General features: G+C 40.1%; 1 protein-coding gene across 1 annotated transcript in view; it reads right to left on the bottom strand.

Moving 5' to 3' along the window:
* The window catches only part of LOC138046750 (beta-glucuronidase-like), a 22,870-nt gene extending 7,951 nt beyond the window's left edge, over positions 1–14,919 (bottom strand). Inside the window, exons 1-6 of the mRNA XM_068893338.1 lie at positions 14,724–14,919; positions 10,462–10,644; positions 3,651–3,817; positions 2,465–2,828; positions 1,424–1,564; positions 212–396 (exon numbers count right to left, since the gene is read on the bottom strand). Coding sequence (XP_068749439.1) covers positions 212–396; positions 1,424–1,564; positions 2,465–2,828; positions 3,651–3,817; positions 10,462–10,644; positions 14,724–14,867 — 1,184 coding nt within the window. The 5' untranslated portion in view covers positions 14,868–14,919. The remainder of the gene's footprint in view (positions 1–211; positions 397–1,423; positions 1,565–2,464; positions 2,829–3,650; positions 3,818–10,461; positions 10,645–14,723) is intronic.
* Positions 14,920–14,927: the final 8 nt, after the last annotated feature.

Here is a 14,927-nt window from a genome sequence, read left to right as displayed (position 1 = left end):
CCATTTGTTGCAATATTTGTCAGAAAAAATGGAATGAACCCTTGCTTGCCTCAGAAAAGTGTAATCATTAACTCTTGGAATTTCTTCTTCAGTCAACTGAGCTCTCTCTCTCTCTCTCTCTCTCTCTCTCTCTCTCTCTCTCTCTCTCTCTCTCTCTCTCTCTCTCTCTTTTAAAATGCTAGAAAATTTAAATACCATGATTTGAACATACTTAAACAACTCCTTTGGTCCAACAAGTGGGCTTTCATCTATAACAACGATACCGTGCTTGTCAGTGAGATCCAGTAGCTCCTTAGGAGGTGGATGTCTGCTCGTGCGAATGGAATTGGCACCAAACCATTTTATCATATTGAAATCCCTTACCAAAGTTGCGTAATCAAAGCCTCGACCTCTTATCTGTTGCAACAAATGAGATGTATGCTTGATATTAAGATTCGGAATCCTTTACATCCTTGGAAAATTTGTTTGGGATCACTTGCGTCCTTTTAAAAGAAGGGGCCGTATACTCCCCGATCTGGCGATGTGGAATTGATTCTACTGTGTTGTGGTGGCACCAGCGTCTCTCACTGGTTTTTAGACGTTTGTGAACAACATGGCAACCATTTGCGTCGATGGGAAAATCTGGCAAAGCCCCCACAAGATGTTGTAAGCCCACTGCATGGACCCGGCCGCAACTAGAAAGAACGCTTACTGTGATTGGCCAGCTTAGAAGACCGTGTATATCTTACAGGTAATAAGAGCGGTTTTCAATTGAGTCTCGAAAGTAATTAGCGAATTCCTTTGGTTTTGCATTACTTCACTCAGTGATTGGTTCAAAGTTCTCGCGCCACTTTTTCAACCATTCAGAAGTGAAACCAAAACCAATCGTGGCTCGCGCGTGCACATTTTCCCGCGCCTTGTGTCGGCTACTAGTAATTACTTCGAGTTTTAATTGGTTTACTGGATTGTCTCCGTCCTTTTTGATTGGCTAAAGTAATAACTTTGGTTTTGGTTTTGCGACACTCGAGTGAAACTCTCTCTATAATCCAGAAATCGACTCAATTAGATGCACGGCCAAACAGAACGGCTGCTTGAGTCAAAAGTTCAGCTTTGTTCTTGATTCAAACATCTAGATATATGATGAAGTTATTCATAAAGAGAATACGAACACTGCACTTACAATGTTGGGGGTTTGCATTCGTTTGCACGGATCTTTAGAAAGAGGAATGTATTTTCCATTTCCATTGCCATTTCCATTTCCGAATTTTGCATGACGCGAAAAGTTTTCTTATGACGTTCTCTGATACATCTTTCGTTTCAATCCTTAGTTTCAATTGGATTGAAAAATTCGATGCGAACAGTAATTTCAATCATGCTCTTTTCTTGACTTAGGTTGATAACAAAGCTAAGGTTTATACCAAAAAAGAAATTTACCAGAACTTACGTCGCCATCCTGTATTTTTCCAAAACCTTTGAAGTAGAAAGGAATGTTATTGATGAGAAACTTGGAGCCCTCTACACGGACAGTCCGGATACCCACAGTTAGAATGTACACATCACGTATGTCCTTGTATGACGCCGTAACCTTATGAAAAAAAAAGACATCCTCTAACCGATTTATTCAATTCTGAAGTTCCTTGTGTTTGTTAACTTTGTGAGTAGTTTTCGTTAAAGTTTGAAAGTCGTGAAACCAAAAGCGCAGCCGCGGATATTCCATGACGCAAATGAGTGAAATCCGCGCTAAGGCTATGAATGAAATCATTTTATTGACACTTCATGATTTTGGAAGAAAACGAATAACAGCTCTACAGGCACGTATAAACATACAATACAAAACTTACTACATCACACATTTAAAAATGAATCGGAATACATGTACATCATCCAAAGTAGTGTACCTTTCGAATTGACTGTTAAAGGAAGAAAAAAACCGAAACCATTATACTAAAAAGAAAAGAAAAAACCGAACCATTATACTATTAAACAGAATGAGCATGGTAATAGGGAAAGACATCCCGGCGAGAGAGACAGCACGGCAATAGACCATTTACAGTTGTAGCTACAATAGGTTACTTGGCCTAAGAATGGAAGCGAGGCTGCCGGTGACCCTGCTTGGATACAAACCTTTGTGCTTTTCTAATGCTAATGTGACTAATTAGAATTACAACAATACAATTTACATCATAAAAGCAGTGAGGTCTGTATCCATACAAGGTCACCGGCAGCCTCGCAGCCATTCATAGGCTAGATCACTGAGCAAAAAACTGTAAAATGGCTATTGGCATTACCTTTGATTCGCACACTAATGTAAAATCAAAGCAGTCGAGAAATTACTTTCGAATATAAGCTTCTTCTTTGTTCCGGGCCTTACATTCGAAAAGAATAACAATATGAAAAAAGGGCTTCCAAAAGGCAAAATCTGGGCATTTTTTTCGCTTAACAATCAGACAAAAAAAGCCTCCAAATTTGTCGTTAAAAAGCTTACCTTTAGTGTATAAAGATATCCCGGCGTGTCGCTCATACCGACGGGCCACCACAGGATAGGATTAAATACCGTCATTTCACCTTCGAGCAATTTAACACCAACTTTAAAGGCGGAGACTCTCCCGTCCCGGTCTAACAGCTCGTAGCTTGTAATGACGTCATCTTTGTTCGCTCTGTCGTCAACTTCGACCGCCGTGATAAATTTGATCGTGGCTTTATGGTAATTATAATGGGTTGTGTACGTGATGTCAGATATGTGTATTGCAGGAGTAGAATAAATTTGTACCGAACCGTGAATACCAGCAAAGTCTAGTATTCTGGAATAACCATCTGATGAATCGCAAAAAGACGAGTTGTAAACTGAGCTGAGGAATAAAAAGATTCAAAAACTGCATTAAGAGACAAAACAGGTTCATGCTTGTAGCGTATCAGGGCAAGGAGGACAAGAAAATAGCAACCTCTTTCCCGGGCCGGGGTCTTTCATCTCCTCACCCCAGGGGAAGCGAGGAAAGAAATGACCCTGCCGGTTCAGGATAGTCACGTGTCTCCCAAAAAGTGGAAGATGACATAAAAATAAAAAAACAGAGGGACGGGCAGCCAAGTCGTAAATTTGTCTTTCCTGAGCTCATAAAAGAAGAGGAAATATTTACCAAGGAGCAGCGCTGGCAATAGGTGAAAAATAATAGATTTTCAAATTAGACTGCTTCCAAGAACTTTATTTGTTTTGACTTTAGATTTTCATTCCAATAGCTGCTCTCCGAAATCGAACATTGAAGATTGTTGAAAAAGAATCAACCCTGATCTGCCCAAGCTTCAGCCAACGCCGCAAGTTTCGTTTTGGCTGTGACAAATACCAGCCACGACAATCTTCGGAAAAACGGGGACTCATCCCATGGTGGAAAATTTGTCACTAACACAGGAGACGAGCCTGAATCTTCCCTCGCTCCCTCTGGGGTGGGGAGATGATCTACTGTTGTAGCACGCGCGTTTTTGTTCATTGGTTTTTCCTTGCCTTGACTGTCCATGATCGATCTCAGAGAACCAATAATCTTAGGGTTAAATTTAAGAAGTTTTATATGCTGGTAAACAAAACCTGAGTTTGCGATTTCGGAAATGCGAGCTCAGGTATAAATTTAGGAACCTGTGAAGCAATGCCGGAAATCAGAAGTGACCGAACACCATCTTACCTAGTATCGCTCGCAGCGTTTCTTCGTTTTCTAAATGAAAAATTATTGTTCACAGCTACTGTTAGTCTGTGGGAGTCTCTCTTAATTCTTTTCAGTTCCTTTGAGATCTCAGCTTCAAAAGGCATATCCCCACCTTCGTGCTCCAAGATCTCAATGTTGTTCAACCACTGTGGAGAAAAACGCGTCGTATCTCTGTAAATCGAAACAACATCTCTCTTCCTATTACACTGCATGACCCTAGCTTTGTAGAGGGAATCCACGGGCAGTCAGTCGGGACATGACGACGAAACAAATCGAGCCAGCCATTATTAGCTACCAACAAAATCTCGGCAGGCAACGGAGACATCAAGCAAAAAGCCAGGTATCTTCGTTCGATGCCTAATAATTCATTGGATTCGAATGTAATGCTATCATTTACCGTTTTCTTGTCAGTAAAATTAGTTGACATTTTAGCACTAAGGGTGTGCGTCAGTGATGTGACGCTTCTAATCTTGCAAGTTGTTACACATTAAAAGATATTCCAGTGGCAAAGTGGCTTAACTGAGGGCGAAACACGCCCGGAGACCTGGGGGCCGTTTCTCGAAAGTCCCGAAACTTTACGGGTCATTTTCGGGTGTTACAATTTCCTTTGTATCTCAAGAATGGAGAGAATTTAATTAACCTCACACAGTTATTTTTCTTTTTGTTACCTTGAAAACACGTTAAAAGATCGGGTCTCCAAAACAAGCGGTTGGCAATTTCAGAGATCGATGGCTTTTCGGGACTCAGGCTGCAGTTTTTCAAAAGGTGGATAGCGCTATCCGCCCGATAAATCACTATCCAGTGGATAAGTAATATCGCAATCAGTTGCGCTATCCAATGGATAGTGATACATCCGGTGGATAGCGTTATCCACCTTTTGAACAACTGGGACCAGATTAAATTGTTATGAAAAACTTCACTTCGGTCTGCGCCTGTGAACTGCACCAACACCGCGGTCTGGCGAGTTACGCACGCGCATTCATACCAGCAGCAGTTTAGACTAACATGTAAAGTTTTTTGGCCTTTTTATGTATCATAAAGCATGGCACTGACTCGACCGCGGTATAATTAACAATTATTTCACGAGAGTGCGTTGGATGCGAGATGATAGATAGCCAACGAGGCGCGTAGCGCTGACTTGGCTATAATGATCTCATATCCAGCAACGCGAGTGGAATAATTATTTCATTAAAAACGCTCAAAAATTATGGATATTTCTTCCCTTCTTTATTTTTTAAATACAAGAAAACTGATGTGTGCAGTTACTGATATTTGTAGAGCATAATATAATAGTTCGTATACCATGATGGCTAAGCCAATCAAAACACTAGAAATCATTTTCGAATGATCCAGTTTTTAATAATGCCATATACAGTATTAAAGTTCATTTCTTGGGGTATTTTTTATCATTACATTTCTCAATCTTTCAAGTAACAGAAATGGTAAAATTAGAATCGTTAAAAGAGGAAATATATTATTGAATTTCACCAGCATTCATTGCTTTCATGCGGGCAGCAAAACGTTGGTATGTAACATGAAAGTGGGCTGTCCAATTTCTAGTTGCATGGATTATTAGAGTGGTGAAGACTTGAGGAGCTTTGATTAGTCTTACTTTTGTTTTGGTCTCACCATTTGCATGAATCAAGGATTGGCAGTCACAATGGTGCCGGCCTCGAAGACGTGGACAAAATCCGAAGCAAAGTTTAGTGGCTGTACTCATTCTTCATGTAATAATTGAATGCATCAGTGATCAGTCATAAAAAAATTAAGCTTCCCCAAATTAATAATCAATCTTAGCCACTTTCAAGTCTTTTCGTCCAATACCACACCGTTTTTGCATCAGTAAACTTTTGCTTTGGCCATAACCACACCCACTTTGCCCAAATGCATATCCTTTATGCATATTACTACGCTTCGCCTCGCTAAATTCCAATGTAGGGTGAAGCAGAAAAAAGAATGAGGCGAAACCGAGTGAAATTGGGTGAAGGGCAGAGATCCTCTTCAACTACCATCACATCTGCCCTTCCCTATTCCACATTCTTCGTCAAATAGTTTGAGGGCGAACTTGATGTGGTTATGGGCGAAGCGGAAGAGACGGATCATGCTGAGAACGAAGCGAATTTAGATCGCAGGCGTGAATTGGTGAAAAGGAATAAAAATTAGGCAAAACATACATGTATTTAGTGGCTGTAGGCAAAATCGGATCACGTTATGGGCAAAGCGAAAAAACGAACGTAAATGTAGGAAAACAGATAATGCGCGAAGCTAATACTGAATCATACTTTGGGCGAGGCTGAATTGGAAATGGGCGAGACTAAATCATTCTTTGGGCGAAGCAGAATCAAAATTGGGTCAAAAAAACGTTGGTGTATGCGAAACATATTTGTCTATGGGCAAAACGGATCGTAATGTAGGCAAAGAGGACCTAGATATGTGCCGGACGATGTGAGTGAAACGGATGCGGTTTTGCGTAAAAATTAAAATTAGGCGAAAAGAATATAGGTGTGAGTGAATCAGATTGGGTTTTGGGCGAAATGAATCATGTTGTAAGCAAGGCAGACAGATATGGAAAAAAAGTTTTCATGTTGTGGATAACGTAGACGTAGATATGGTCGAAACGATCGTAGGTGTGTATGAACTGCATGTGGTTTTCTGTAAAGCAGAGTTGGAAATCAGCAAAATGAATCATGTTGTGGGCGAAGCGGAATTTCAACTGGGCGAAACGAACGTAATTGCGGACGTAGCAGATTTGATTATGGGAAAATTAAAGCTGAATTCGAAATGGACAAATCGAATCATGTCGAGGGCAAAGCGAAGAGAGAACTGAGCGAAACGAACATAGGTTGGTTAGTGGCGAAACGGATTATGTTGAAACGAACGTAGGTGTGGGCGAAACAGATTTGGATATGGACAAAAGTTTCATGTTGTGGGCGAAGCGGACAAAGATAGGGTCAAGACAAATACGGGTATGAACAAAATGGGTGTGGCTTTGGGCTTCGTGAAATGGGAAGTGAACAAAACGGAGTATGCCGTGGTCGAAGCAAACTTAGGTCTGCGCGAAATGACTGTAGCTCTGGGCAAAACATATCTGAGGATTTGATTATGGGTGAATCAGACTTAGATACAAGCGAACTATCATCGTAGCCTGCAGATTGCACCTTTGCAAAGAATCTTTAAACAAACAAGAACATGTAATGCGCATTTCAAACAATTGGCTGGTCAAATTTCTATTCATCCTTTCATTTTCGATATGAGAAACTGATTTACCACCATTATGAGCAGCGCATGGGTCTTGAATACTGGTCTGTTTCAAGATAGATTATCATTCCATTACTCATAAAAACGTGCTCACAAAAAACACGACTACCAAGGAAACAAAGTTATTAAATTAACGTTGACAATGCAAATACAATTATTGTGCTTTGTTCAATGTATCAATCATTCAATCAATCAATCTTTAACATTTTGTTTACATGCTAACACAATACCCACAAAGAGCACAGCTAATCTGGGCAGGTAATGTGGGCACAGTAAGACAATAAAATTCAACAAAGAAAAGTTCAATGCGTATATAAAAGACGTCAAAAATTAGATATTGAATAAAGCGAACACACAAGATAGTTATAATATGCCTCAATGACGCTTATGCGTGATGACGTCTGACTAGCTGATTTCACCACCAAGCCTCGAATTAGAAAATCGAACTTTGTTTAGAAACTTGTAAATTTTAGCTTGAGCTGAATCCTAGAGGAACAAACTTGTAAAGGAAACCCACGGACGATCAGTATTGCACGTCCAGATGATGTGAACAATTTTGTGCACACTAGGTTTGGTGGTGAATTATTGAGCATATGACTTCATTATGCACAAGGACTATTGACTGGCGTCTTTAGCTTAGTTGTTTCAACCCGCGACCGCTCTCCGGGAGGTTTTGTATTCAGTTATTACATATGCACAGTAACAGGAATGAAAAAGATGAAATAAATGTTCTCCCTTTATCTGTTACAATCTGAACTGTTTAGTTGCTTACGGGAGCTGAAGAGGTCTTTCATGGCCAGATCACAACAGAGTTGACGTTGCCGCTGTAACCTATTCATGTAACTAAGCGTCTGTGCAATGTAATGAGTAATACGTATTTAGCCTTCTGCACCATTTCTCTAATAAACAAGGCCCATGAAGAACTACGTACACTAAAAGCTAAATGTTGCTTGTCGCTCCAGTGGTTCGCAATTAAGAATCAGTTAATGCTGCTAATGAAAGCGACAAGTCCGGAACAGAATGGCGTGTAACACGAACAGAGTTGTTTTAAATGTATGTATTTGAAGTGCTAGTTACAGACGAAATACTGAAGTGATCCTCGCACATATCTGGACAATTTACGCACTTTTTCCCTTTAACAAACCTAAAAAATTGAGATGGCTTCAACGGTTTCTTTAAAGGTGCACGTGGCTTCAATTCATGCTGTTTTTAACTTATTAATTTATAGATAGAGCGGTTTTCAATTAAGTGTCGAAAGTAATTGGCGAATTACTTTGGTTTATGATTACTTTACTCGGTGATTGGTTCAAAGTTCTCGCGCCACTTTTTCAACCAATCACAAGTGAAACCAAAACCAATCTTGGCTCGCGCGTGTACATTTTCCCGCGCTTTGTGTCGGCCACGTGTAATTACTTCGAGTTTTGATTGGTTTACTGGATTGTCTCCGTCCTTTTTGATTGGTCAAAGCAATTACTTTGGTTTTGGTTTTACGACACTCGATTGAAATTCGCTCTATCACAAAGTTATTCAATTTGTTGAAAATTCGGTTTCAGATAAAGTACTCTTTTAGCATTGGGATGAGAAGGGAGGATGATTTGTTACATCAATGGACATGAATTTCTTAGCGAGAAGGCAGTCTCACAATCTCACTGAACTTTGCAGTAGGAGGGGGGTGTGGGGGCTTTTGTACAGTGTCCCCCTAAAACACACCAGTTTGCCCTTATGCATAGCTTTTAATTGAAACCTTGCAAGATTAGAACTTTTACATCAGGTGATTAAAACAAAATGTCAACTGAAAAGACAACAGTAAAGGATTTAATTACCATGCAAAAGTACCGTCAGGTAAATTGACTGCTAACTCCATAGGGTACCGAGGCTAAGAATATCTGCCATGCACCGGCAAAATCGAGCTAAAAAAATTAGCAAAAAATTTCAGTCCAATCAGTTTGTATAATTAATTTGTTCTGGAACGAGATTAAGAACGCTTTCCATTTGGCATAACCGACCGGCCGGACAGGGCATTTGGAAGGACTTAATTCTTAAAACGTCTTTAAATTAACACACTTTGAAGATGATACATATTTCTCCAGAAGAATGCGAGGGATTATCGTGCACTGAGTTTTCCTTCAAATTGTTGCATTTTCTTCGCAAATTGACCGATCTTACCGGCAATTTCTGACAAAAAGAAATCGTCCTATATCGCAAAGGGCTCATCTCCCCTCCTCTAATAAACATTTTCCAGTCCCGAATTGCCCTTGATTTTTACCGTCGTCGTTTTCCGACTCACAACCCCTCGGTTTACGAAGAGGTTCAAAGGCTGTGGTCCACCACACTGAGGAAATTAAATGTCGAGCAAGTTGCGCACGTTGTTTTAATTCCAATAAAGAGACACAGTAAACACCCGCATGTAACAACACTGATTTCAGGTTTCAGGCTCATCGTCTTCTTATTTACGGGGTGCTTAGTCAGAAATCAGCCTTAAAGTGTTTTTAAAATTTTTCTTAAAATTGGTTTCAGAAATACTTCAAATATATATTACTAGAGGTTTAATTAACATACAATGCTTTTTTCTAATCGCTTTTAGAGTTTGTAATGGTCCTTAACACCGTAGTACTTTGTTATGAGTTACTGCACTGTATTGTTACCTTATTGTAATCCCCTTTTCCTTTATATTAAGCACATGTTTTATATATCAGGCCGGCTGAATTTGTTCTTGTTTAGATGGAGCCTTATTGGCCAAATTTCATCCTGATGTTCTTAATCCACTTGTTCTCACATGCGGGTGTTTACTGTTATCATCCGGTGGCCACGGTATCAATTTTTTTTTCCAGTTATTCCAGCCAGATCAATCCAGTTTCGGGTAGATTGCAATGTGAGATTTTGTTAAAAGAACCCGAAGATCCTCCCCGTCATGGTTGAGACGCGGACGGCAACCGAAAGAAAACATTTCGCGTCCCAGGACAGTGGTGATTTTTATAGTAATCATCTCTAATGGAGAAAAGATACGTGGCAATGTTAATGTGGTTGTGTGAAGACAAGTTTAAAAGGGAAAACGGCTCACTTCCGATTGCTGTCCGCGTCTCAAAAACGCGCGTACCGCGTACCGTACCTTGATACCGTCGTCATTTTAGTACGAAGCTTTGCAAAAAGGAAGACCTTAGACAGCAATGACCAGAACCAGATTGCTGACCAGCGGTTTTCTTTAAAACAATGGTTTGCAGGGGGGTGCTCAGTCTCGCGGGCTCAGAAAATCTGGTTGTGGTCATTGTTATTTAAGGTTTTTCTTGCAAAAATGTCTTCGTGTCAAAACAAGTCAACAACACGGTAGCAGTTTTGGCATTTTTCGATCAGTACAAAGGCTCATTTACCAGCAATAAGAATAACTGAGCAACCTATCCTGCTAACAAAGAGTAAGATTAATCATACGGGTTATAAATTTTCGCTAAAAACGGGCAGTCAAATCTCGTACTCGTTCTCGAGCTCGTCCTTGTCTCAGAATCTAAAGGTCCCTATTGATCTAGGGAAGACTTACCACTTTGCACCTGTAAAATACGCTCTCAAAGCGCAGGGTAACTCGTTTCTTATTTGCCAGCCAGGAAGGAGGCACGTAAAACTGTTTCTCGTACCAGACCCAACCAATAAAGTCCCTGAGCCAGCGCTCCTCAGTGATGTCATTATAGCTGGATGGAACCGGCATGGACAGGATATCTCCAACCTTCATCAAGAAGGAAAAACAGAACTTAATCAATAAACGATTTGCAGCTTTCAGACAGACTTCTACTTGAACTCAGTCTGGGTACTACTAGAAATTGTGGACTCTTTCATTGGTTTGCACCTGACGTCATTGGCGTCTATGTTGGTGTACTGAACAATAGCGAAAACGTCTTTTGGGAAATTTGACTCTATTGTTATGCAAAACGCTAGCGATCTTTTGCTTCTGTTTTGTACACCATGGCCGTCTAATGACGTAAACGCAAACCAAGAATTTGTAAGAAATAGAATAAATATGTGGTAAGGCGATGATGTCATTAACCGCTTTATTAATTAACACTTTTTGACATAAAATGTGGTATATTTTAAGTGGACCACAGAAGAGAACGGAAATTGTATGCGAGTTTTCTACTATTAGGTCAGCAGTGACATATTTTACATCTGGCCTCTTCGACTTCTGAAGTCAGCAAAAGTAAAAGAAGAATTCAGATAACTTAGGGTGACAATTAATAAGCAATCTTAATGTTTACGACATTTCAAATATTGCGAAATTAATGCGCTCGTCGGTGTGTTTCTTGAGTTTTCAGATTTAATTTTGACTTTATGTTACAAAATGAAAGCCTACTTTGAAATATGAGGTTTAACATATCACCTACAATGCTTGCATTTTTCTGGGTTGAAGTGATTGAACAAGAACCCCCCCCCCCCCCCCCAATTCAAAGTTGTTTGTGCCCGTTTTGAACATGGTCTTTCATTGCTAAGAACAACTTTGATTTCAGGGATGGAGATGGAAAGTCCAAATAAAGTACAGTGCCGCAAGTATTTTTGCAACTAGTTGTGGCTACTTAGCACCAATAGTTAGGCCCCTTAGCATTGTGCGATCAGCGCCTTGCCCTGATCTGGTTGTACTCTTGTCCGTGTCTCGTCACACAGTGAAAACTTGCCTATAAGAACCTACTGAGATTTTAAGGCCCTTTTTAAGATTTTCCATTTTGTCCATCTTTTCACAAGAAACTGTTTTCCGAGCAGCATTATCTTGAGATTAGGGAAAATACAGCTGTTAATCTTCACTCGAGGAGCAGACCTCATGGGATACTATGTGACGTTAATTTGGCCGTATTCCCAGACACCAGTGATATCAAGAGTGAATTAGATAAGAATGTTGTTATGGCATGGGTAGGCTCCCCAGCACCGTCACAAATGAGTCTATTAGAATACCCGTTCCCGCAAAAATCAGTTGTCGTGTCCCCGAAAAAAACATGGCAGAGGCAATCACGCGTGTTCGTTTCGCGCGCAAAGTGTCTCTAAAAATAAATCCATTTGTGACAAAGTGATAGATGAACACTTTGGTTGTTTACCATTTACAAGCAGAAACCGGTTAGCCTGCGTTGCAGCCGGATACCGGCGGTTTTGTCTGTCTGTGACGCAGGCTAAAACCGGTTGGTACTAGGTTTGTTCAAATGGTAAGCAAATCGTTCAAGGTTACCGAGAGGGTCTGGAGGGAGGCAAAATCACGAGGCTATGCAAATGATAAACACGTTTTCCGTTTGGAAAATTCCGTTTGGGAATGTTGGACTACATTTTGAGAAATACCGTTTTCTCCGGAAATTTTCCGTTTGGGAAGACCAAAATAGGCTTACCATTTACATTCCAACCTAAATTTCCGGATTTTTGTGGTAAATGGTAAACAACCTTTATCTTATTCACTCTTGGTGATATTGAAGTCGAGGGAATTAAAGAGAAAAGGAACAGTTTGTGACTCTCTTTGCATACATGTATACATGTATAATTACGTGCACGTGCGCATGCGTTTCTTGATAAATCCGTGCGGTCAACCTCAGCGGACCATTTGCCAGGAGAGCTGATTTTTGATGGGAGATTTTTAAGGCCCATTTCTACCCTGAATCCACTGAATGTCGCGCATAAATTTCATGTGTCACGAAATTACAGAAATTCGCGCTACAAAAATAGTTAGCCAATCTGAATACGCTATTCAAAAACAAAAACAAAAACAAACGATCACCTTTTATCAAAGGTGGAAATGGGCTTTCAATCAGAGTAGCTCAACGAATGTTCCATTTTTTTGGTAGTAGAAAAACCGGTTCGCGGCGAATCAACCTTTTACTTGGCTTTGTTCTTGCACCTTGCTTACCTGGATGATCGCAAAAGAATGTCTCAGTTGTCTGGCTTGGATTTGAGAAGTATTTGAATACTTCCATACGGGAAAAGACAAAAATCTTCTCTTGCCACATGCCCGCCTATAAGTCTACCAGGTTCATTCAATTTGCGAAAACGAAACGAATCAGTAAAAAAAACGTTACGCGACCTTATTCAGCAAGAGCAAGATGGTGAAGAGCCCCCCCACCCCCCCCCCCCCCTCCCATGAACTAACGGCCCCGGCAACGACTTCAACATTTGCTTCACATCCGTTCAATTTTGTTGATAAGCGATGTTGAAAACCGACCAGAAGGTCGCTAAAACAATAGAAATTAATGAGCAGAAGCAGGTCAGGAGATCTGCGTCGCCAAATGACCAAATCAAACGTCGTATGGAAAACTGAACACAAAACAGCGATTTAAATCTTATTCTAACAACCGTTGATCCAAGTTCATTTCCTGAATACATCAGCTAGTGTCTTTTGGAGTTAATCGGCAAACTGACGGATACAGGGGATAGTGACGAAAACCTTCGGGAAAAGGTAAATTTTCAATTTAAATGAATGTCTTGGGTCTTATTCTAGAGATGTCTGTTATCCATCAGCCCTTTCATCCTCTTAAATCGGTGACTAAGAATAAACCGATTAACTGTGATCAGACGTTTAAAAGGGTCAAACAGGTTGAAAAATTAGACTATTAATCACACCTTAGTCGCTTAGTCGTATTTCATGTAATTGGTTGGCATTTAGTAGAATACCAGTAATGATTGGAGGTCTTGTGGAGATAAAGATGCTAAACTACGAGTGGGAGTTACCCTTCCACAGTTGAATACTGACGCTTGAAGTCGAGGTAAGAATCCAACGTAAAGCTCGAAGATGCCTTCAAACTCTCCCATTCTTTGCTGTGAAGCCATAGAGATCTTTCAGTAAGTTACGTTGCCGAACAATTCAAACTAAATATCGAAGTCGGCGAGTTCCGAAGATCAGAATGTCCTAATCCGCTTAACGGCGACTAACAGGAGGATGGCTCAGTGAGAAGTGCGTTTAAGTAATCTTTCTCTTCAAACAAAGCACAGACAGGCCACACTGAAGAGCGAGAAATCGGGAAGATAATATTTTTCTTTTTTTCAGAAAGGAGGCTGGGCGTATCGTTCCACCTATTGTAGACTTAAAAATCTGTTATTAAAGCGATTATTCGGTTGCTTGTTGAGCTGAAAAGAGGCGTTCAAGGAATGTGTTCTATTCATGCATTGGTATGAAAAAAAAAAAAAAACGAGGTTTAGCGATTTCAGCACAATTTTTGTTGTGCGAGGGGTGTGTCCTCTTTCACCTGCCGTTAGTGAATACATTTCGTTTGTAGTCGTGGTCATTAGTTGAAATCGAATAAAGCACATTTTCCTTGAGAGGCAACAGGATATACAAGTTAAACTAAATGCAAATTATTATTACAAGACAAACATCACATGAATAGAAGTCATAAAACGGTTCACTGAAAATTCCTTAATTCTAGTTAAAGTGTTAAATAAAAGCAAACTCAGAATGGGTATCAAAACACACTTGAAAATTGTAAACAGCTGTCAAAACGTCATTTGTTTGTAGTTCAATTTCATTTCCTTACGACTTCCACAGTTTTTAAAACGTTTCACCGAACTGATCGTCGTTTCAAACTCAGTGTCGGATTCAAGATTCTCAGTTTCATTTGCACTATTTCAATACTAACAAAAAAGTGATCACAAGACGGAGGAAAACAAGAAAAAACAGTAATTACATCGAACTATAGAAAAAAGCGAGGGAGATGCGTAGAGAGCCGTCAGCCAAATGCTTCGAAATTGCACTGATTAACATATGTAATATTTATAATTAGCGAAAGATCACGGTAAAATGGACATTGACGTGTTTTTCTGTCAATCTAAAGCGAACATAATTACCTGCGCCAATGGCATAGAATACCACATCTCTTCAAACCCCGACGAGAAAATATCCGCTCGAAAATCCCACATTCCGTCCAAAGATTTTACTTGGCGTGTTTCGGATTCTCTGGGATGCAACATTGCTTTTGTAAATGTCATCATGATATACCATCTTAGGAGAATTGTTAATGGTGAGGCAAAATATCTACGGGACATCGTGAC

The sequence above is a fragment of the Montipora capricornis genome, chromosome 4 (assembly GCF_036669925.1).
Source record: "Montipora capricornis isolate CH-2021 chromosome 4, ASM3666992v2, whole genome shotgun sequence".
NCBI lineage: Eukaryota > Metazoa > Cnidaria > Anthozoa > Scleractinia > Acroporidae > Montipora > Montipora capricornis.
The sequence above is the reverse complement of the archived record's forward strand: the minus strand, read 5'-3'. Positions and strand labels throughout refer to the sequence as shown.